General features: G+C 42.7%; 2 protein-coding genes across 4 annotated transcripts in view; one reads left to right on the top strand and one right to left on the bottom strand.

Annotated features, from left to right (window-relative positions):
* stn1 (STN1 subunit of CST complex) overlaps nt 1-20,920 on the bottom strand; it is a 30,171-nt gene extending 9,251 nt beyond the window's left edge. Inside the window, exons 1-5 of one of the 2 annotated variants that reach the window (XM_061907774.1) lie at nt 20,678-20,920; nt 15,904-15,999; nt 7,791-7,868; nt 4,728-4,904; nt 2,134-2,245 (exon numbers count right to left, since the gene is read on the bottom strand). In XM_061907774.1, coding sequence (XP_061763758.1) covers nt 2,134-2,245; nt 4,728-4,904; nt 7,791-7,868; nt 15,904-15,999; nt 20,678-20,804 — 590 coding nt within the window. In that variant the 5' untranslated portion in view covers nt 20,805-20,920. Of the gene's footprint in view, nt 1-2,133; nt 2,246-4,727; nt 4,905-7,790; nt 7,869-15,903; nt 16,000-18,240; nt 18,497-20,677 lie in introns of those variants that run through there. The other variant, XM_061907766.1, reaches the window with a different exon arrangement.
* LOC133557349 (serine/threonine-protein kinase 10-like) overlaps nt 20,350-24,000 on the top strand; it is a 128,210-nt gene continuing 124,559 nt past the window's right edge. For both annotated transcript variants that reach the window (XR_009807751.1, XM_061907753.1), the window contains exon 1: nt 20,350-21,105. Coding sequence is in view for 1 of the 2 variants with exons in the window: in XM_061907753.1 (XP_061763737.1) it covers nt 20,956-21,105 (150 nt within the window). In the remaining variant the exon portion in view is untranslated. The remainder of the gene's footprint in view (nt 21,106-24,000) is intronic.

Genomic DNA, 24,000 nt, shown 5'->3' with positions numbered 1-24,000 from the left:
TACCGAATGAGTTTCCACACAAACATATGAAGTAGCCGTCTAACTAAAGTCTTAACAAGCTGCTCTGCTTTCTGCATCTGTCTCCTACACAACACCCAGCATTGTCCCACCCACACAACCATCTGATTGGTTACATATAAAGAGTTAACAGACAATCAGCAGTGCATATTCAGAGCGGTAACAACCAATCAGCAGTGCGTATTCAGAGCGCATGTAGTCAATGCTTCAGCGTTGAGCAGATAGGTGTTTAGCAGGTGAGCATAAGGCAGCGTACTCTCCCCTAATGATAATAAACACCTCCCAGTCAACTACACACACCACTATGAGCCCGTTGACGTTCTAGAAACAAACTGCAGCTCAGCTCACTCGTAGTCCTTGCTTGAGGTGAAGGCCAATTAGCTTTTAGCGTAACGTAAGCTCATTTTGCGGTGTGTGTTAGCTCATGGTGCGGTGCGGTGCGGTGTGTGTGTGTGTGTGTGTGTGTGTGTGTTACGGACAGTGTTGATTGAGCTGTGTTGAGGCAGCAAAAGAGACATTATGTTAAATGAAGAGTTTCTGTCTCTGATAGTGTATATAATAATGTAACTGCATCATTAAGCCTACATAAACTCCATGGTGTTCAGGGAAGAATAGTCTCTCTTATTGCTGCCATTGTACTATTTTTTCAGCTATGGTTACATAAATCATTAGTAATGTAGCAGCCTAGTTTTGAATGGCAGGGTCCCTGCTATCACATGTTGATAAAAATATAACATTTACATAATAAAAATCAACTCCAGGCTTCCCAAATGCTGTAATAAATTAAGCATGATGAGTTGACTTGAAACTGTTTAATGTTGCACTTTTTATATGTAGAAGAAGTGAAGTGAATTATATTTATATAGCGCTTTTTCTCTAGTGACTCTTTACATAGTGAAAACCAATATCTAATTTTTACATTTAAACCAGTGTGGGTGGCACTGGGAGCAGGTGGGTAAAGTGTCTTGCCCAAGGACACAACGGCAGTGACTAGGATGGCTGAAGCGGGAAACGAACCTGCAACCCTCAAGTTGCTGGCACGGCCGCTCTACCAACCGAGCTATACCGCCCCAAAAAAAGAAGAAAAGTTTTGTCAACAATTTGAGGCAGTTTAATGTGGATTAACATGGGCAGAATTATTATTACAGTGTTCCCAAAGCCATTGTTTACAAATTTGGTAAATAAATAAACAAAAAATTTAGATTTTGTTGTTATTTTACTGTACCGAAACCGAACCGTGACCTCTAAACCGAGGTACGTACGGAACCGAAATGTTTGTGTACCGTTACACCCCTATTACTTACTAAAAATACTTTCAGTTCCATAATCTAAAAACATTGTCAATGTATCGGAACTTGAAATCGAATGGGATTTGAGGACAGAATAATTGGATCAGATCAAAGGCCAAAAATGCTGATTGGGAAATTCCTATTTCATGTGCTATTTTTTTTATTTATTATTATTTTACACCACCATGCTGTTATTAAACCTTGAACTTTGACCTCATAAAGTACATAGACTACAACATGTGGTACACATCTTTAAGAGGGCGGGCTTGCACATCTTGAGCAACATACAGTACAGGCCAAAAGTTTGGACACATCTTCTCAATCAATGCCTTTTCTTTATTTTCATGACTAGTTACATTGTAGATTGTCACTGAAGGCATCAAAACTATGAATGAACACATGTGGAGTTAAGTACTTAAAAACTAAAGGAGAAATAACTGAAAACATGTTTTATATTCTACATTCTTCAAAATAGCCACCCTTTGCTCTGATCACTGCTTTGCACACGCTTTGCATTCTCTCGATGAGCTTAAAGAGGTAGTCACCTGAAATGGTTTTCACTTCAAGGTGTGCCGTATCAGGGTTGATTAGTGGAATTTGTTGACCCTCAGTTGTGTTGTGAATGAGAAGGTGTGTCCAAACTTTTGGCCTGTGCAGTAGGTTTGACAACACGTCTACAATCTGACCAAACATTTTGAAGGGCAAAGTAATTTCTAACAAGTCATTTGTCAATGTGAGTCATTTGAAAAAGTTTCAATGCTACCTGATGTTTAAGATAAGAGCAAAACATTTTTTGAAGGCTGTATTTTGACAGCATGTGACGTACCTCGTGACGTTGGGTTCTAGATGGAGAGGTTTGTCGTAGAACTGTCTGTAAAGCTGAAGAACATCTGTCATCCAGTCTATTTGGCGTGCCATCGCCGGGTCGTCCACTTTATCTGGGAACACACCAACACAGAAGTGACTGAGAGGATAGAAATTGTGTGGATTTGTGGTCGGTTAGGATATTTTCTTTCTCCATGAATAGTAGTACCTAGTCACTTGTTTGGAAAGGTCCGATGGAGATGAGAAAATTAAACAGCATTCCTACTTTTTGACAAATCCCTCGGGGATTAATAAAGTATTTCTGATTTTGCAAAATACAAGTTGGATTCTTTGTTTGGTGACTCAAATCAGAATTAAGGGGCAAAATCTTGGTGAACATTTTCAAAAACCAAATCTTGCTTTATTGAAAATAATAAATGCAGTCTAATAGTAATGCAATACGTCGACCAACTAGCCCACCACATACTTTACATCAGGCCAGGGCAATTATTTTCACTCAGAGGGCCACATTTAGAGAAAAAAAAATGTGTCTGGGGGCCGGTATATCTATTTTTAGGAACACTAATACAAAACCTCACAATAATGTCTGATTGAATGCTAAAACGTTATGACGTTAAATAACAGAATGTTTTTTTTTATTTTTTTTTACTCAATAAGACACCCAGAATGTACATGACAATAAAGAATGTTGGATTTACAATATTAACTAAGAACGATAAAACACTGAATATTGACAACATATGATCGTCACACACCCTCCCGATCGACATATTTTGCAATCAAGCGATACACAACAAAATGTAAACAAACAGTGAAATATAAACGCGAAGGGTAAAAAAAAACAAAAAAACACCTACGATCTGATATATCACTAAGCTTTAAAACTTTGTTGTAAAAACCTCCTTCCGTGTCTGTCCCTGACAACCGCATTTCAGGCTGGCCGTTCCGGAAACACTGTGGAAACGCTCCCCACTCACAATGCTTGGTCCCTCGTCTGAGATTACCATCGTAACTAATTTGATTACCATGGTAACTAGTACATCATGCAAAAAGGCAACCATTGAAGAACCATATTTTTCGGATTATAAATTGCATATTTTTTCATGGTTTGGCCGGGGATGCGACATATACTTCGGAGCAATTTATGTGTGAAATTATTAACACATTACGGTAAAATATTAAATAATATTATTTATCTCATTCGCGGAAGAGACAAAGAAAATGTCAGCAATCGGCACACACACGTCAGCATTGGTCACACGCACGTCAACCAATAAAAATTTGCCGGGGGATGGTCATGGCAGAAGTGCATTGTGGGTCATGGAATGCTAACTGTTATATGCTGTATGCTACCGCTGTAGCTATTAAAATGGATCATTTTAACGTTGGCAGTAACTTATAAAAATTGAGAAGGGCTGAACAAAAATGGCACCGAAAAATTAATCATGGACTGTAAATTACAAGCTGGACGTAGTGAAATATGAAAGCGACAAGAGGAGTTGGCAGAGTTGTTTAGAAGCGACATCGAGGAAGAAGATTTCATGGGATTTATCGATTAGGAGTGACAGATTGTTTGGTAAACGTATAGCATGTTCTATATGTTATAGTTATTTGAATGAGTCTTACCATAATATGTTGCGCTAACATACCAGGCACCTTCTCAGTTGGTTATTAATGCGTCATATAACGTACACTTATTCAGCCTGTTGTTCACTATTCTTTATTTATTTTAAATTGCCTTTCAAATGTCTATTCTTGGTATTGGATTTTGTCAAATAAATTCCCCCCAAAAATGCGACTTATACTCCAGTGCGACGTGCATATATATATAAATCGCTCCGGAGTATACGTGCACCGGCCGAAAATGCACTATAAAGAAGGAAAACATATATATATATGTATATGTATACTCCGGAGCGATTTATAATCCGAAAAATACGGTATTTTGTATCGTTCAAGACTTACGGTCATTTAAAAACATCACTGGACATCATAATGGCAGCAACAGTTTCGATCTTAAAAATCCCCCCAAAAAATTGGGGGTAATGTCCGGAGAACCAGATTGAAAAGCTGAAGGTGCCGCAATTTGCCCAAGATCTGCTTTACATGGTCGACGGCTTTTGTTGACATACAATATGAGAACCCAAAAGGATCCATTTTATGAAAAATGGCCCCATTTATGTTTAAGTAATGTAAGATTGTAAACTTTATCATTGTTGCTTAACAGAGTGAAATGAGTCAAGTTACACTGCACAGCATTAAACATGCACATTTACTTTTAAATGCAAAGTATGCTTCAAAATAAAAGCATGCCATTGTAACCTAGATTTCAACCAACAAAATTCTAAATTTTTTTTAGATTGTTAGTGTGTGAGTGTAAATGTTGTCTGTCTGTCTGTGTTGGCCCTGCGATGAGTTGGCGACTTGGGTTGTAGCTGAGATAGGCACCAGCGCCCCCCGCGACCCCAAAGGGAATAAGCGGTAGAAAATGGATGGATGGATGGATAGCAACCAAAGGAAAAATGTTTGAAAGCTGGTCTCCGAAGTAATACTACCTGCACACTGTAGATGGAGGAAATACACAATACCACTCACAGTAGGTGAACGCTATGATCTCCCTCTGTTGCCGGGATGTCTTCACCGGCCCTCTGACTCGCAGAAGTTCTCCAATCTCCAGATGGCACCGGCTCTGCTGGGCCTGCTTCAGCTTTTTCAGTTCAGCAATTGGATTGAACGCTCCCTGATCCTCATCGCTCGGCTTCTTCCCCCCTACTGTTACATGATAAGAGATGATCGTGTCGGAATTAATGATGAATTTGATTTCAACATTGCAATAACTGCGACAGCCAACTTACTGTGACACAACAGTGCTAACAAGAGATGTCCGATAATATCGGTCGATAAATGCTTTAAAAAGTAATATCGGAAATTATGGGTATCGGTTTCAAAATTATCGGTTTTAAAAAAAGTCAAATGTTTGACTTTTTAAAACGCCGCTGTTTACACGGACATCGGCCGAAGTACAGAGCGCCAATAAACCTTAAAGGCACTGCCTTTTGCTTTCCTTGCCCAATCACATAACATCTACGGCTTTACACACACACAAGTGGATGCAAGCATACTTGGTCAACAGCCATACATGTCACACTGAGGGTGGCCATATATACAACTTTAACACTGTTACAAATATGCGCCACACTGTGAACCCACACCAAACAAGAATGACAAACACATTTAGGGAGAACATCCGCACTGTAACACGACATAAACACAACAGAACAAATACCCAGATCCCTTTGCAGCTACAATATATAGCCCCCGCTACACCCTACTCCCCGACCCTTCCCACCTCAACCTCCTCATGCTCTCTCAGGGGGAGCATGTCCCAAATTCCAAGCTCCTGGTTTAAGGCATGTTAAAAAAAATAATGCACTTTGTGACTTCAATAATAAATATGCCAGTGCCATGTTGCCATTTTTTTCCATAACTTGAGTTGATTTTGTTTGGAAAACCTTGTTACATTGTTTAATGCCTCCAGCGAGGCATCACAACAAAATTAGGCATAATAATGTGTTAATTCCACGACTGGATATATCGGTATCGGTTGATATCGGTATCACTAATTAAGAGTTGGACAATATCGGATATCGGCAAAAAAGCCATTATCGGACATCTCTAGTGCGAACTACTTGTGCCATGCAGCAGCCAATGAATAAATGTAAATGTAAGACCGCGCTAATCAATAATATACTAAGTCAATGTAGTATATATAATGAAAGACAGTGGTTCTCAAATGGGGGTACGCGTACCCCTGGGGGTACGTGAAGGTAGGCCAAGGGGTACGTGAGATTTTTTTTAAATATTCTAAAAATAGCGACACTTCACAAATCCTTTATAAATATCTTTATTGAATAATAATTCAACAAAATATGAATGTAAGTTCATAAACTGTAAAAATAAATGCAACGATACCATAAACAGTGTTGACAGCTAGATTTTTTGTGGACATGTTCCATAATTATTGATGTTAAAGATTTCTTTTTTTGTGAAAAAATGTTTAGAATTAAGTTCATGAATCCAGATGGATCTCTATTACAATCCCCAAAGAGGGCACTTTAAGTTGATGATTAGTTCTATGTGTAGAAATCTTTATTTATATTTGAATCACTTGTTTATTTCTTAACGAGTTTTTAGTTATTTTTAAATATTTTTTCCAAATAGTTCAAGAAAGACCATTCTCGCAATTGTTGGATATAAATTCAAACCATAACCAAGCATGTATCAATTTAGCTCTTGTCTCAAAGTAGGTGTACTGTCACCACCTGTCACATCATGCCCTGACTTATTTGGAGTTTTTTGGTGTTTTCCCGTGCGTATAGTTGTAGTTCTTGTCTTTCGCTTCTATTTTGGTGACTTTCCCTGTTTTGTTGGTATTTTCTTGTTGCAGTTTTATGTCTTCCTTTAAGCACTATTACCCGCACTTGCTTTGTTTTAGCAATCAAGACTATTTAAGTTGTTCGGACGCTATCCTTCTTTGTGGGGACATTGTTGATTGTCATGTCATGTACGGATGTACTTTGTGGATGCCGTCTGCTGCTCCACACGCTGTAAGTCTTTGCTGTCGTCCAGCATTCTGTTTTTGTTTACTTTGCAGCCAGTTCAGTCTTAGTTTAGTTTTGCATCCCTAAGCTTTGATGCCTTTTCAAAGGGGGAATTGCCTTTTGTTTATTTTTGGTTTAGGTGTTAGATACTTTTTTACCTGTACACTGCCTCCCACATATTGTGATCACAACAAACCATGTTTCTGCCATCTACAAAGCAATTAGCTACCTGCTGCCACCTACTGCTATGGAAGAGTATTACACCGTTACTCTGCCCAGCTCCAGACAGCACAGACACTCAACAACAACACATCATTTGCGGATTATAATTACTGGTTTGCAAAAAAATGTTTTGATCCAATTAGGTGAAATGACATCATTTCTCACGGAACACCAGACAATATCTCACGGTACACTAGTGTGGTTGAAAAACACTGGTATAGATTGTAACCCCACCTCCTACATATCTTTATCTATCTTAAGATAGCGTATGCACAAAAACCTGGCTTTTGCCCTTTTTCACAGCAAAGTTAAGATGTATCAAGGGTGATCTGAATGTGGAAATATACTTTATGGCTGTCCACACATTTCTACATGCTGTGAATACTTTGATGACACATAGGAATGTGACACTGTGTAAAGAAATGAATAATAATGTTAAAATCTAATTACAGGACGTTATTAATGTAATTTACTCATTTTCTTTATTTATTTTTTGTGTTAGTTTTATTGTTGCTTGTTTTGCCTTAAATGATAAATGATAAATGGGTTGTACTTGTATAGCGCTTTTCTACCTTCAAGGTACCCAAAGCGCTTTGACACTACTTCCACATTTACCCATTCACACACACATTCACACACTGATGGAGGGAGCTGCCATGCAAGGCGCCAACCAGCACCCATCAGGAGCAAGGGTGAAGTGTCTTGCTCAGGACACAACGGACGTGACGAGGTTGGTACTAGGTGGGATTTGAACCAGGGACCCTCGGGTTGCGCACGGCCACTTTCCCGCTGCGCCACGCTATGATTAGTGCTAATTGATTAAATAAAAACTCACGGTTATTATAATCCACCTCTTCCTTAAGTAGGTCATCTTTCCAACACAGGCAGCTGATGACACCGGTGCCATCGTCCACTGTTAAAAACATGAGAAGACAACAATCATCACACAAACCAAAAAAGAGGCTAAAACTGTGCTTTTTACATATGAAAATATGTATATATTAGGGGTGTAACGGTACACAAAAATTTCAGTTCGGTACGTACCTCGGTTTAGAGGTCACGGTTCGGTTCATTTTTGGTATAGTAAGAAAACAACAAAATATACATGTTTTGGTTATTTATTTACCAAATTTGTAAACAATGGCATAACATACATATACACACAGGGTCCATTGCCAGGGTTTATGTGGTCAACATATATAAAATAAAAACTAAATAAGATACAGGTAAGGCTCACAATTAACAAAACCTTTCTACATATAAAGTGCTTTTATTGATTGATTGAGACTTTTATTAGTAGATTGCACAGTACAGTGCATACTCCGTACATTTGACCACTAAATGGTAACACCCCAATAAGTTGTTCAACTTGTTTAAGTCGGGGTCCACGTTAATCAACATTAAACTGCCTCAAGTTGTTGCTCAGATTAAATAAAATGACAAAACTTTTCTTGAGTGCAACATTAAACAGTCAAACGGGACAGTTGTGGGCTTGCTACCCGCGATTGTGGTCTTTCACACCTTGCAGCGTGTAGGAGACACCCCTCTTAGCTACGAAGAAGCAAACAAAGAGAATACTCCTAGAGTCTGCGAGAGCGGGGGCGAAAGATGACTCATCAAATGACAAAATGGTAACGACTGGACCGGAAACGACTACGAGTAAAAAAAGCACAGCGCAAGATAACACAAGAGTAACCAGCACAAGCCTTGTCACTGCAGTGGACCACAAGCTGCAGATTTGTAGCTGCGGGTGGAGGAAAATAACATCTTTTCGGGGCTTAAGGATTCACCAGGGAAAGAAAAAGTGCTTGAGTGAAAAGAATCAGGGGCCTCGCATTGACCTCTTCTTGCAGAAGGAGTCAAATCAGTCGAATGAAGTTCACCAACTGGATGAAAACCATAGCTTGGAGAGCATCAGCACCCCTGTAGCGGAAGAGGCACTGAACTAGTAGTGGAACAAACACCACCAGTGGATCCTACTCAAACTCCCTGACCTGCAGTCGAGCAGGGACTCCCAGGCCGCAGACTGCGAGTGAAGTGGCCCAGTGCTGCGGAAAAGAAGCTCTGGGAAACAGTGAATAGTGATCTAATGCGGTCCCTTGAACAACTAAAAGGCACAGCAGAGAAGAAGCTGGAGAAAAGGGGAAACATCATCTATCAATACGGAGGAGAACGATTTGGATTGTTGGAGATGAAAGTTGCTAAATAACCTCCCACTCCACCCATTTCCAGGAAACAACAGGAAATCAAGCGCCTTGTCAAAGAACTGAGACGACTCAGGAAACTGTGGAAGAGGGCCCCAGATTTGGAAAAGGAGGGCATACGCGGTCTCCAAGCTGACATTAAAACACACCTGGCATCCCTCCGCAGAGCAGAGAGTCTACGCAAATGAAGAAGGAAGAAAGAACAAACAAGAACACGGTTCTACAAAGATCCTTTTAAATTCCTGAAGACTCTCTTTACCAAGGAGAAAAGTGGGGTCCTAAAAACAACAAAGTACGAACTAGAGGACCACTTGAGAGCAACCCACTCTGATCCAAGGCGTCATGAACACATGGCCATTCCTCCAGACATTCCACCAATCGACCCCCCAAAGCATCAATTTGAGACCGGTCCTCCAAGATGGAAGGAGGTCGAGAAGATTGTCCATCGGGCAAGAACAGCTCCAGCTCCTGGGCCAAACGGAGTCCCGTACAAGATTTACAAGAACGCACCAGATGTCTGCAGGATTCTTTGGAGACTCATGAGAACGGTATGGCAGAAGAAAACCATTCCTAAAGCATGGCGTAGGGCAGGTGGGATCCTTATTCCAAAGGAGAAAGACGCCGCAAACATCAGTCAGTTCCGCCCAATTGCCATGCTAAACGTGGAGGGTAAGATCTTCTTCAGTGTTATTGCACAAAGGATGGCCGAGTACCTGCACAGAAATAAGTATATAAATACATCTGTTCAGGAGGCCGGAATACCAGGCTTCTCTGGGTGCCTAGAACATGCCAGTATGACCTGGCACCAGATCCAAATAGCAAAGCGAGAGAAAAGGGACCTTCACGCAGTCTTCTTGGATCTCGCAAATGCCTTTGGCTCTGTGCCCCATGAGCTCCTCTGGACTGCCTTCAAATTTTTTAACATCCCGGATACCATCATAACCCTGGTGAAAGTCTACTTTCATGACCTGCAGTTCTGCTTCTCAACACCGGAATTTACCACCTCATGGCAGCAACTGGAAATAGGCATCATGGCCGGATGTACTGTATCTCCCTTGGCATTTACCATGGCCATGGAGGTCATCATTCGAGCTTCAAAATGGGTCGTAGGTGGACAAAAACTGGGCTCTTGCAGATGCCTCCCTCCTCTCAGAGCCTTCGTGGATGACATCACCACTCTGACTACCACCATCCCGTGCACCAGGAGATTACTTTGAAAACTCGAGGAGAACATCAGTTGGGCTCAGATGAAGATTAACCCATCAAAGTCACGCAGCATCTCATTGGCGATGAGCCAATCCCGACTATATCTGAGCAGCCAGTCAAAAGTCTAGGAAGGCGATATGATGCAAGTCTAAGAGATAAAGACCAGGTGAAGCAGTTGTGCAATGACATCAAAAGAGGCCTACTGGCAATTGACAGTACCCAACTTCCTGGGAAGCTTATGTCCTGGTGCCTCCAGTTCGGCTTACTACGCCGGGTGATGTGGCCCCTGGCAGTCTATGAGGTGCCCATCTCAACAGTGGAGAACCTGGAGAGAAGAGTCACCATCTACATAAAAAAGTGGCTTGGAGTTCCACGTTGTCTCAAGTTGCCCCATACCTGTCTTACAGGGGAGTTTAAGTGTGCCAAAAACAGTTGACCTTGAGTGAATCCAAAGATCCAGCGGTCAGGGAAAATGCACCAACATTGGTTTCAGGGTGCAAGTGGACACCAGCAAGAGCAGTTGAAGAGGCAACAGCATCTCTCAAACATGCTGACATTGTGGGGAATGTTCAGCAAGGTAGAGGAGGCCTTGGACTTACGTCTAGTCGCCCTGCCTGGAGAAGTGCCACCATGCCAACACGGAAGAAGATGGTAGTGGAGGAAGTATGGCGTCAGGAGGAGGCCTTGCGATGGGCCAAGGCAGTCACCCTTGGCAAACAGGGTCGGTGGACTCGGTGGGAAGGCGTTGAAAGAAAGAAGTTGAGCTGGAGGGATGTATGGGCCATGGAAGTAAGGAGCTTAAGCTTTGCCATCAGAGCTACCTACGATGTCCTTCCGACCCCAACCAATCTCCAGCAGTGATTTGGCGAAGATCCCTCATGCGCCCTTTGTGCCAAGCCGGTCTCCCTCCGACACATACTCTCAGGTTGCAAAACCAGCCTCACTCCGGGGCGATACACTTGGCGCCACAACCAAGTTTTGAAGAGTCTTGCTTCCACACTGGAGGTAAAACGGTCCAACATCAACGCACTACCACCACCAACATCAAAGAACTCATGGAGATCTACCTTTGTCCGTGAAGGGATCACAGTTGCCGGGCGCAACGTTAACCCGTCAGAGAGAAATCAGCTGAGTCCAGCACGCGACTGGAAGATGCTGGCAGATGTTGGCAAACAGCTCATTTTCCCCACCAAGATCGCCACTACCACTTTGAGGCCTGACCTAGTGCTCTGGTCCCCTTCCCACAAAAAGGCCTTCATTGTTGAGCTCACTGTACCCTGGGAGGAATCCATGGAGGAGGCATATGAGAGGAAACATTTGCGGTATCCCAAGCTGGCCGCAGAAGCTAAAAATCGTGGCTGGAATACTGAAGTCCGTCCTGTGCAGGTTGGGTGCAGAGGTTTTGTGGGAACCTCTACCACAAAACTGCAGAGGAACTTGGGAGTAAGGGGCCAGTGCCTGCGTACAGCAATCAAAGTTGCATCTGAAGCAGCCGAAAAGAGCAGCCGGTGGCTCTGGCTGAAGAGGAATGACCCCAATTGGGCCCCCAACTAGTGCATCAGGAGGTATGCGGTCAGGCAGAACAAAATCTGACTCAGGGAACCGGACGCCCCCTGCCATGCATAGTCCACTGAGAGGAAACATTTGCGGTATTCCAAACTGGCCGCAGAAGCTAAAAATCGTGGCTGTAATACTGAAGCCCGCCCTGTTGAGGTTGGGTGCAGAGGCTTTGTAAGAACCTCTACCACAAAACTGCTGAGGGACTTGGGAGTCAGGGGCCAGTGGCTGCGTACAGCAATCAAAGTCGCATCTGAAGCAGCCGAAAAGAGCAGCCGGTGGCTCTGGCTGAAGAGGAATGACCCCCATTGGGCCCCCAGCTAGTGCATCAGGACGTATGCGGTCAGGCAGAACAAAATCTGACTCAGGGAACTGGACGCCCCTGCTATGCATAGTCCGGCGGGGGCTTCGCGGGAATCCTCCCCTGGCTCCCCGTTGGCAACCTACGGAGGATTTTCCACTCGAGCAGTCTCGAGACGAAACTTTGCGCGCGGCCTGGGACCAGGTTGACTACATTGACGGTCAGCTAATGCGCCCGGGATCAGTGCGGGTATTCCCTCATTTCTCCATTATGAGAGATAGACTATACCGAGTGAGCCATGATACTCAGACACTAGTTGTTGGTGCCAAAACGCCGCCGGAAAATGGTTTTCCAGGCCACGCATGTGAACCCACTGGCTGGACACATGGGCTACGATAAGACACTTAATCGGGTCATGGTCCGGTTCAATTGGCCGGGCATTCGTGCAGACGGGCGCCGCTGGTGCGCTGCCTGCCCGGAATGCCAGCTGGTAAATCCAGCGGCGGTCCCGAAGGCCCCCCTGCGCCCATTGCCACTCATGGAGGTCCCATTCGAAAGAATTGGGAAGGACCTCATCGGACCATTTCACCCGAGCTCACAGGGATATCGCTTTGTGTTAGTCCTAGTGGATAACGCAACGCGCTATCCCAAAGCAGTGCCCCTGCGCTCCATCTCTGCAAAGAGTGTAGCACAAGCGCTGTTTCAGGTCATCTCCCGAGTCGGAGTCCCGAAAGAGATTCTGACTGACCAGGGCACGTCCTTTATGTCACGCACAATAAAGGAACTATACGGATTACTGGGAATTAAAGTCATCCACACCAGTGTGTATCACCCACAAACAGATGGGCTGGTGGGGCGGCTGAACAAAACGCTGAAAACTATGATCTGTAAGTTTACGCACGAGGACAAACCAAATTGGGATAAATGGCTGGATCCCCTCATGTTTGCGACGCGGGAGGTACCCCAGGCCTCCCTAGGTTTTACGCCTTTGGATTTATTATATGGCCGGAAGCCGCGTGGAGTGTTGGACATAATTAAGGAAACCTGGGAGGAAGGTCCAAGCTCCAGTAAAAATGAAATCCAGTATGTTATGGACTGGAGAGCAAAACTCCACACATTGAGACACTTATCACGGGTGAATTTGCTCCATGCCCAAAAACGTCAAAAGAGCACAAATAACAAGGGAACCCAGCTGAGAAAATTTTTACCGGGAGAAAAAGTGCTTATATTACTTCCAAGTTCCAGCTCTAAATTACTTGCGCGCTGGCAAGGGCCCTTTGAGGTCACACGGCAAGTGGGGGTTGTGGACAATGAGGTTTGGCGCTCGGACCAAGGCAGAGAGACCCGAATTTACCACCTTAACCTGCTGAAAGAATGGAAGGAGGCGGAGCCTGTTTCCATGGTGACGGTAGTGAGAGAGGAGTAGGAATTAGGACCAGAGGTCCCGCACTCTGTCCCTTCCCCTCCCCTCACCTCACCTCCCCTTCGATGATCAGCTCACGTTGGCACAGAAAGCGGATGTTGCTGCGCTGCAGCGGCGTTTTTCTGATGTGTTCTCCTCTCGGCCCGGCCGCACGAACTTCATCCAACTTCACATTGAGACCAGCCCGGGGGTTACGGTGCGGTCGCGGCCAAACAGACTTCCCGAACACAAGCTCAAAGTAGTTCGGGAAGAATTAAAAACCATGCTGGAATAGGGGGCAATAGAATAATCCCACAGCGCGTGGTGTAGTCCCATTGTTCTGGTCCCATTGTTCTGGTGGGGAAGAAGGATGGGTCCGTACGCTTCTGTGTGGATTACCGCAAGGTGAATGAAATCTCACGTTTTGACGCGTACCCAATGCCCCGGGTCGACGAGCTCTTAGATCGGGTGGGAAATGCTCGCTTTTTTACGACACTGGATTTAACCAAGGGCTACTGGCAGATTCCCTTATCACCAGAGTCCAAGGAAAAAACGTCCTTTTCCACTCCGGAAGGTTTATACCAGTTCGTGACACTGCCGTTTGGTTTGTTCGGGGCGCCCGCCATGTTCCAGCATGTCATGGACCAGGTGCTGCGCCCCCACGCGGCATACGCGGCCGCATACCTGGATGATGTCATCATCCAGAGTAGCAGCTGGGAACAGCACATGCAGCGGGTGGGGGCGGTGCTCGAGTCATTGAGTCGGGCGGGGCTTACCGCCAACCCGGCAAAGTGCGCGGTTGGCCGGAGCGAGTTACAGTATCTGGGGTACCACTTGGAGGGCGAATAGGTGCGTCCACAGGTAGACAAAACAGCGGCGATCGCAGCCTGTCCACCCCCCAAGACAAAAAAGGAGGTGAGGCAGTTTTTGGGCCTGGCGGGATATTACCGCCGGTTCATTCCCCGGTTCGCAGACTTGACCAGCCCACTAACTGACCTCACCCGAAAAGATGCTCCAGAGCTGGTCCAGTAGACGGAGCAGTCCCAGCAGGCGTTTGAGAAGGTAAAGACAGCAATTTGCAAGGAACCGGTACTGTGCATGCCTGACTTCACCATCCCTTTTTGTCTGCAGGCGGACGCATCGGGCAGGGGATTGGGGGGCGGTGTTGTCCCAGCGGGTGGGGGGCGTAGACCGCCCCATTTTGTACATCAGCCGGAAACTCTCGGACTGGGAGGTGAGCTACAGTACAGTAGAGAGGGAGTGCTTCGCCATCCGGTTGTCGGTCGGGACCCTCCGCTACTACCTGCTGGGACGCGCATTCAGCCTCTGTTCGGACCACAAACCGCTCCAGTGGCTCCACCGGATGAAGAAGGACAACGCGCGGATCACCCGGTGATACCTCGCATAGCAGCCATACAACTTACGGGTGGTCCACAGACCAGGCACACAGATGGCCGTGACCGACTTCCTCTCTCACCCTTCTGAGCGGGGGGTGGTGGGGGTGGGTGTGGCCGGACGGCTGCCCGGCCTGAGTTTGACGGTGAAGGCATGTGGGAGGCGGGGCGTGGTCACGCGCCGCCTGTGGACGGGGCATGCGCAGGGGCCGGCTAGAAGCAGACAGGTGAGTGGATACATCAGCTGGAACGAGTTATCTAATCACCTGTCTCTTTATTAGCAGCGTTGGTGACCGCAGAAGGGGGCTGAAAAGCCAGAAGAAGGAGCACGCCTGGGCTGAAAGAGAAAAAGAAGGCCACGAAAGACTGACAGAAAGAAAGACATTGTGATAGAACAAAAGAAAAAGTATTGTGATAGAACAAAATAAGAAAGAAAAGACATTGTGATAAAAGAAAATAAAAGAACTGGCAAACTTGGCGACCCGTCTGCTTGTGATACATCGGTCCTGAAAGAACCCCACGGCACAAGACTGTCACAACATGTTTGACGTGTTGTCAGAAGCAGCTGTTGAACAATGTCGGCAAACCTCCATCCTCCATTGTTGTATCGCGCAGCCAATCTGTTCCCAAACGGGAGATCTTAACGAGGCAGGTGGGTCTTACAGCTCTGGCTGCTAACATGTGTACTCGTTCGGTACACCTCCGAACCGAACCGAAACCCCCGTACCGAAACGGTTCAAGACAAATACAAGTATCGTTACATCCCTAGTATATATGTAAATATACTCAGTACGGACAGTTAAATGACTAGATTATAGTACACTATATACTTGACCAAAACAGTTTATACTTGGGACTGACAAAACAGCACAACAAACGTTTACCTCCGTAATTGAAGAAGTCCTCTCTTTCCCTCTTGTACACGACTGTCCCAAGCACATCCACTTTGTAGATGGGATGGGATTTGTAAAAGTAAATATCTATGATGGAAACAAGCGTCATATTAGTGTCACCAGAGTATTTTTTTCTGAAATAAACTTATTTTTGATTGATTGATTGCAACTTGTATTAGTAGATTGCACAGTACAGTACATATTCAGAAGAATTGACAACTAAATGGTAACACCCGAATAAGTTTTTCAGCTTATTTAATCAATTCATGGTTACAATAGCTTACGTAAAAGAATGGTCATGGTTAATTTGTTTGGGACATGCTTATTAGCAGGTTACATTTTAGAACAGCATATGTTTACACTTGCGCAACTCCACATGTCCCAAAAAGGTGTAGGATGAACCAGAGTTTATATAATCCTATCCTACTCCTCAATGTCTATAAATAATCAGTTCACACCATGTCTTAAACATTTGACACCTACAATAATTCATGTGCAGGGCTTTAACTCGTGCGATTAGTCACAAAACCCTTGTAAAATTATTAGTGTGTAAACGCAGATTGATTGCGCAATTTATTTTGAACGTGCATGTCTCATGACACATTATCTGTATGTAATTATAATGATAATAATGATTTTGCTTCTTAAAGCATACTAATTTATAAGTGTAATCCAGTGCTTTCCGTACGTTTTGTTGAGTTGCAGTTTAATAGTAAATGCCAGTAGATTATAGGCTATTGAACACTGAGTGTAAATTATATCAACACACTTACAGTCGTGGTCAAAATGTAAAGAAGATGTATGTCAAGAACATAATGTCATGGCTGTCTCGAGTTTCCAATCATTTCTACAACTCTTATTTTTTTGGTGATAGAGTGATTGGAGCACATACTTTTTTTCCACAAAAAACATTCATGAAGTTTGGTTCTTTTATGAATTTATTATGGGTCTACTAAAAATGTGAGCAAATCTGCTGGGTCAAAAGTATACATACAGCAATGTTAATATTTGGTTATATGTGGGGCGGTATAGCTCGGTTGGTAGAGTGGCTGTGCCAGCAACTTGAGGGTTCCAGGTTCGATCCCCGCTTCCGCTATTGTATTCACTGCCGTTGTGTCCTTGGGCAAGACACTTTACCCACCTGCTCCCAGTGCCACCCACATTTAAATGTAATTTAGATATTGGGTTTCACTATGTAAAAGCGCTTTGAGTCACTAGAGAAAAGCGCTATATGAATATAATTCACTTGCCCCGTGAATGCGTGGGTTCCCTCCGGGTACTCCAGCTTCCTTCCACTTCCAAAGACATGCACCTGGGGATAGGTTGATTGGCAACACTAAATTGGCCCTAGTGTGTGAATGTGATTGTGAATGTGGTCTGTCTATCTGTGTTGGCCCTGCGATTAGAGGGCGACTTGTCCAGGGTGTACACCGCCTTCCGCCCGATTGTAGCTGAGATAGGCGCCAGCGCCCCTCCGCGACCCCAAAAGGGAATAAGCGGTAGAAAATGGATGGATGGACTTCACGTGTCCCTTGGCAAGTTTCACTGCAATAAGGCCATTTTGGTAGCCATCTGGCAAGCTTCTGGTTGAATTTTTGACCACTCCTCTTGACAAAATTGGTGCAGTTCAGCTAAATTTCTTAATTTTCTGACATGGACTTGTTTCTTCACCATTGTCCACACATTTAAGTCAAGACTTTGAGAAGGTCATTCCAAAACCTTAATTCTCACCTGGTTTAGCTATTCCTTTACCACTTTTGACATGTGTTTGGGGTCATTGTCCAACTGCGCCCAAGACCCATTACTGATGATTTTAGATAGTCCTGAATAATTTTGAGGCAATCCTCCTTTTTCATTGTCCCATTTACTCTCTGTAAAGTTCAATTGGCAGCAAAACAGGCCCAAAGCATAATGCTACCCCCACCATGCTTGACGGTAGGTGTAGTGTTCCTTGGATTAAAGGCCTCACCTTTTCTCATCCAAACATATTGCTGGGTATTGTGGCCAAACAGCTTAATTTCCGTTTCATCTGACACCACATGGACAAATATAAGACCTTCTGGAGGAAAGTTCTGTGGTCAGATGAATCAAAAATCATATGAATTATTGGAAACTCATGACAGCCATGACTTCATGATCTTTACAAGTGTATGCAAACTTTCGACCACTACTGTAAGTGTCATGATGCGCCGTCTGCATTAAAACTAACATAACTAAAGACAAGTTTATGTTGTTTGAGGGAATAAGTGGTAGAAAATGGATGGATGGATGGAGTTGATACATAAAAAATTTACAAAATGTCTTAAGTCTTAAACCCGACCCTGCTACCTGGCACTTGAGAGGACTCTGTCATGAGGAGGATGTCTCTGATGTGAAGCCTGGCGAAGGAAGAAAATATCGGGTCCAATCCCCACAACATGGACGGGAGCTCTTCGGCAGGATCCATTTGGTCTGCCGACATGTCATTGTGACGGTGAAATACAATAAATGGACCTTATTTTATTTTCCGGTCGAGGCTGGCATGTACGTAAAGTAGCTATTCTTGTTTCTCTGCCGGAACCGGAAGCACAAACTTTGGTCATTGTTCGATGTATATATTTTTATTTTATTTTATTTTTTTAAGTAATGTTTGTGAAATACTGTGTGTTTGTATCAAAATTGGTTTAAATGTGTTAAATTATTATGAAACTTGAAAAAAAAGAAAAAAGGTTCAAGGACCTAAGGTTTTTCTCATGGCCGTTGGGAGTTGTAGTCTTATAGCCAGTATGAGTCGGACTGGCCGATATTGCAAATCTTTGGTGTCCATCCGAATCAAGTAAATACAGGTGAAGTATATTGCCAATTCTGATACCATTATAATGGTAAAATATTTCATGCAAAAAGTATCCTTTTTGCATGGAATATTTTAAGATCCTAGAATGATTTTGTGACATCACACTTCAAAAGAAGTACCTAAATATATACAAAACAGTGTAATAATATCAACAAAATAATGTTACCAATATTCCCTTTTTTTTCCAATTTTCCCATTTTTTAAATCCAAATTAAAAAACACTGCTGTACTCTTTGTTTGGAAACAAAAAACATTTTTTTTTTTACCATAATATTGGTCTTGTCCAATATATATATATATATATATATATATATATATATATATATATATATATATATATATATATATATATATATATATATATATATATATATATATATACATACAATCTCCTGATGATTGAGGGAACCCCTCGTGAAACAGTTCTGTAGAGATGAAATAGTCTTGTGCTTTTTCCCACACCTACATATATATATATATATATATATATATGCATACGTTATCAATGGGAAAATGCATTTTTAGACAATATGATTCGTGTGAGCGGCTAGGAGACACCAAAAGTAACAAGCGGTAGAAAATGGATTAGATAGGACAGATTTAAAAATATATATATGTAAAAAACTATTTTAAAAATTTATTTTTTAAAAGTGGGACTTCGTGCGGGACGGATTTTGGACGCTGGCAGGCCGCATCCTACCTGTGGGCCGTAGTTTGACATCCCTGATATAGAGCAGGGGCCCCCAAACTTTTTGACTCGGGGGCTGTATACTTCCTTCCATCCATCCATATGCTACCGCTTATTCCCTTCGGGTCGCGGGGGGTTCTGGAGCCTATCTCAGCTACAATCGGGCGGTAGGCGGGGTTCACCATATATATATATATATATATATATATATATATATATATATATATATATATATATATATATATATATATATATATATATATATATATATATATATATATATATATATATATATATATATATATATATATATCTATATATATATATATATATATATATATATATATATATATATCCGAAAGGGACAAGCGGTAGAAATGGATGGATGGATGGTATTACCCCGATCATAATTAATCATATTCGGTAAGATACCGCCTCTGAAAAGTACCGGTCCCCTTTATTTACAAAAATACCGAAAAGTACTAAAAAAGTACCAAAATAATTTTGGTACCGGTACCAAAATATTGGTATTGGGACAACATATAGAGATATATATAGAGATAGATAAATAGAGAGAGACAGAGAGAGGGAGAGAGAGAAAGAGAAAGAGAGATGATGTCAGGTTTAGGATGGGAAAATGCATTTTTAAACAATATGATTTGTCTGAGCGGCGAGGAGACACCGAGAGTAACAAGCGGTAGAAAATGGAATTAGAAATGACAGATTAAAAAAAATAATAAAAAAAATTAATAATATAATTTTTTTTTTAAAATGTGGGACTTTCCACGGGCCAGATTTTGGACGCTGGCAGGCCGGATCCGGTTTGGGCACCCCTGATATAGCGCAAACCGCGCTGGTATCGATTCGATACTAACAATGACCTTGGTATCGAATCCATCGGCACCTGTATCGACATACCCACCCCCAAACAATGAGTATCTTCTTGGAGGGGAAACAATGCCACATGTCCCAACACGGTTCAGATAACCATACGGTGGCTTTCCACACACAAACAACGCAACATTTCCCCGAATTATTAGTGTCCGGCACAGACGAGGACGGCGCACTTCTGCTTTTGTTTTTGTTTGAAAGAGTATTAAGAAACATGACGTCGCGCGCACTCGTGGACGCGCGTTAAGCTTGAACCTTGAAGTGAGTTAATCCGTTAGATAGCACGTCTTTGGGGAAGCATGGCGGTTCTTCTCAATATACGAGCAAACTTGGTCCGTTTCTAATGCACCTACTTTTCCAAACTACTCCTTTTGCGCCTTGTCCGTTTAGGCTGAAGAAGGAACCCCCGGGTGGACATTGATTGGTCGGACTCTGCTTTCTGTTTCGCATGAATTTTATGTAATTTTCCGGGTGGATCATCGAGGAAGATTTGCATCAATTCTGGATAAAAGCAGCGAGAACAAAAGAGCGCAGAACATTCTTGACTGGTCATTTAGTGGGACTTTAACAAAAAGCTAACAAAACGACTTTCCGATTCATTCGACCCATTTGTTATAATAGCGGATTGACAATGTCGTTTTTTAACTTCCGGAAAATATTTAAATTGGGGTCTGAGAAGAAAAAGAAACAATACGAGCACGTTCGCAGAGATGAAAACCCCGAGGAAATATGGAACATTATCGGTGAACTGGGAGATGGAGCCTTCGGAAAAGTGTTTAAGGTAAGTCACGTCACACTGTTGCTATTTTTGACCTGTAACCGGAACCACTAGTGTCAGCTGGTGTTGTTTACCGACACTCACTCCTGCTACACCACAGCGACTTCTTTATTTAATTTTTAATTTTTTTTCTTCTTTTTTTTTTTGTATTAAGCAACAAACATAATTTTATAATTTTTTTCTTTCTTTTTTCTTCTTTTTTTAATTTTTTGTTTGTATTCAATAACACACTTACAGGGCTTCACGGTGGCAGAGGGGTTAGTGCGTCTGCCTCACAATACGAAGGTCCTGAGTAGTCAGGGTTCAATCCCGGGCTCGGGATCTTTCTGTGTGGAGTTTGCATGTTCTCTCCGTGACTGCGTGGGTTCCCTCCGGGTACTCCGGCTTCCTCCCACTTCCAAAGACATACACCTGGGGATAGGTTGATTGGCAACCCTAAAATTGGCCCTAGTGTGTGAATGTTGTCTGTCTATCTGTGTTGGCCCTGCGATGAGGTGGCGACTTGTCCAGGGTGTACGCCGCTTTCTGCCCGATTTTAGCTGAGATAGGCACTAGCGCCCCCCGCGACCCCAAAGGGAATAAGCAGAAGAAAATGGATGGAACAAACTTACATTTATAATTTACACAATAGTCAAGGCACTTTGGATCTGACTATCATTTAAAAAGTTTTCCCTTAATGAGACCTGTTTTCTTGTCCCCATACCATCAGAGGTCCCCTAAAGGTAGGCCTGGGCAATTATTTTGACTCAGGGGCCACATTTAGAGAAAAAAATGTGTCTGGGGGCCGGTATATCTATTTGTAGGAACACTATTACAAAACCTCACAATAATGTCTGATTGAATGCTAAAAACGTTATGACAGACCGCCTTAAAAAACGTAATGGAATTTTACATTTTTCTATGAACGTTAAAACACTGAATATCGACATAATATGAATGTCACACCCACTTTCGATCGACATATTTTACAATCAAGTGAAACGCAACAAAAATGCAACAAACAGTGAAATATGAACGCGAAGGGTACAACATAAACAAACCCACCTAAAATCTGATATATCTGATATTTGCTGAATTCCCCCAGGGATCAATAAAGTACTTTCTATTGTATTCTATTCTATATATCACAAAGCTTTAGAACTTTGTTGTGAAAATCTCCTTCTGCGTCTGTGGAAATGCTTCCCGCCCACACTGCTTGGTGCCTCGTCTGAGCTGCTGTCACATAGATGATCATAGTAACTACAAACCCCGTTTCCATATGACTTGGGAAATTGTGTTGGATGTAAATATAAACGGAATACAGTGATTTGCAAATCCTTTTTAACCTATATTCAATTGAATGCACTACAAAGACAAGATATTTAATATTCAAACTCATAAACTTTTATTTTTTTTGGAAATAATAACTAACTTAGAATTTCATGGTCGAGTTTTGAAGGGAAAACAACTGTACCAAACTACAAACCCCGTTTCCATATGAGTTGGGAAATTGTGTTACATGTAAGTATAAACGGAAATATAAACGGAATACAATGATTTGCAAATCCTTTTCAACCCACATTCAATTGAATGCACTACAAAGACAAGATATTGGATGTTCAAACTCATAAACTTTTTTTTCTTTTGCAAATAATAACTAACTTAGAATTTCATGGCTGCAACACGTGCCAAAATAGTTGTGAAAGGGCATGTTCACCACAGTGTTACATCACCTTTTCTTTTAACAACACTCAATAAACGTTTGGGAACTGAGGAAACTAATTGTTGAAGCTGTGAAAGTGGAATTATTTCCCATTCTTGTTTTATGTAGAGCTTCAGTGGTTCAACAGTCCAGGGTCTCCGGTGTCGTATTTTACGCTGCATAATTCGCCACACATTTTCGATGGGAGACAGGTCTGGACTGCAGGCGGGCCAGGAAAGTACCCGCACTCTTTTTTTACCAAGCCACGCTGTTGTAACACGTGCTAAATGTGGCTTGGCATTGTCTTACTGAAATAAGCAGGGGCGTTCATGAAAAAACGGCAATTATATGGCAGCATATGTTGTTCCAAAACCTGTATGTACCTTTCAGAATTAATGGTACCTTCACAGATGTGTAAGTTACCCATGCCTCGGGCAATAATGCACCCCCATACCATCACAGATGCTGGCTTTTGAACTTTACGTCGATAACAGTCTGGATGGTTCGCTTCCCTTTGGTCCGGATAACACAATGTCGAATATTTCCCCCAAAAATTGGAAATTTGGACTCGTCAGACCAAAGAACACTTTTCCACTTTGCATCAGTCCATCTTAGGTGATCTCTGGCCCAGAGAAGCCGGCAACATTCCTGGATATTGTTGATAAACACACACACACACACACACACACACAAAATGTGCTAAGTACGTATTTGATCCTCTGTTGTTTTTTGTAAGATCACCCTCCTACAAAGATATGTGTAACGTGACATCCATCCATCCATTCATTTATTACCGCTTGTACCTCTCAAAGTCACAGGAGTGCTGGAGCCTATCCCGGCTGCATTCACACACTAGGGACAATGTCGTGTTGCCAATCAAACTATTCCAGTTCAGAAATGGTATGGTAGTTTTACTGTAACAGAGAAAACATGTAAAAAAGAGGAACAAAATTAAAGTTCTGAATTAATTCGTATTTAACAAAAAGTGATATGAAATACATTATATTTATATAGCGCTTTTCTCTAGTGACTCAAAAAGCTTTACATAGTGAAAACCCAATATCTAAGTTACATTTAAACAAGTATGGGTGGCACTGGGAGTAGGTGGGTAAAGTGTCTTGCCCAAGGACACAACGGCAGTGGCCAGGATGGCGGAAGCAGGGATCGAACCTGGAACCTTTAAGTTGGCCGCCCCACAAAAAGAAAACATTACTTGA

This window comes from Nerophis ophidion, linkage group LG01, assembly GCF_033978795.1.
Source record: "Nerophis ophidion isolate RoL-2023_Sa linkage group LG01, RoL_Noph_v1.0, whole genome shotgun sequence".
NCBI lineage: Eukaryota > Metazoa > Chordata > Actinopteri > Syngnathiformes > Syngnathidae > Nerophis > Nerophis ophidion.
Note: the sequence above shows the minus strand (reverse complement) of the source record. Positions and strands in the feature narration are given on the sequence as shown.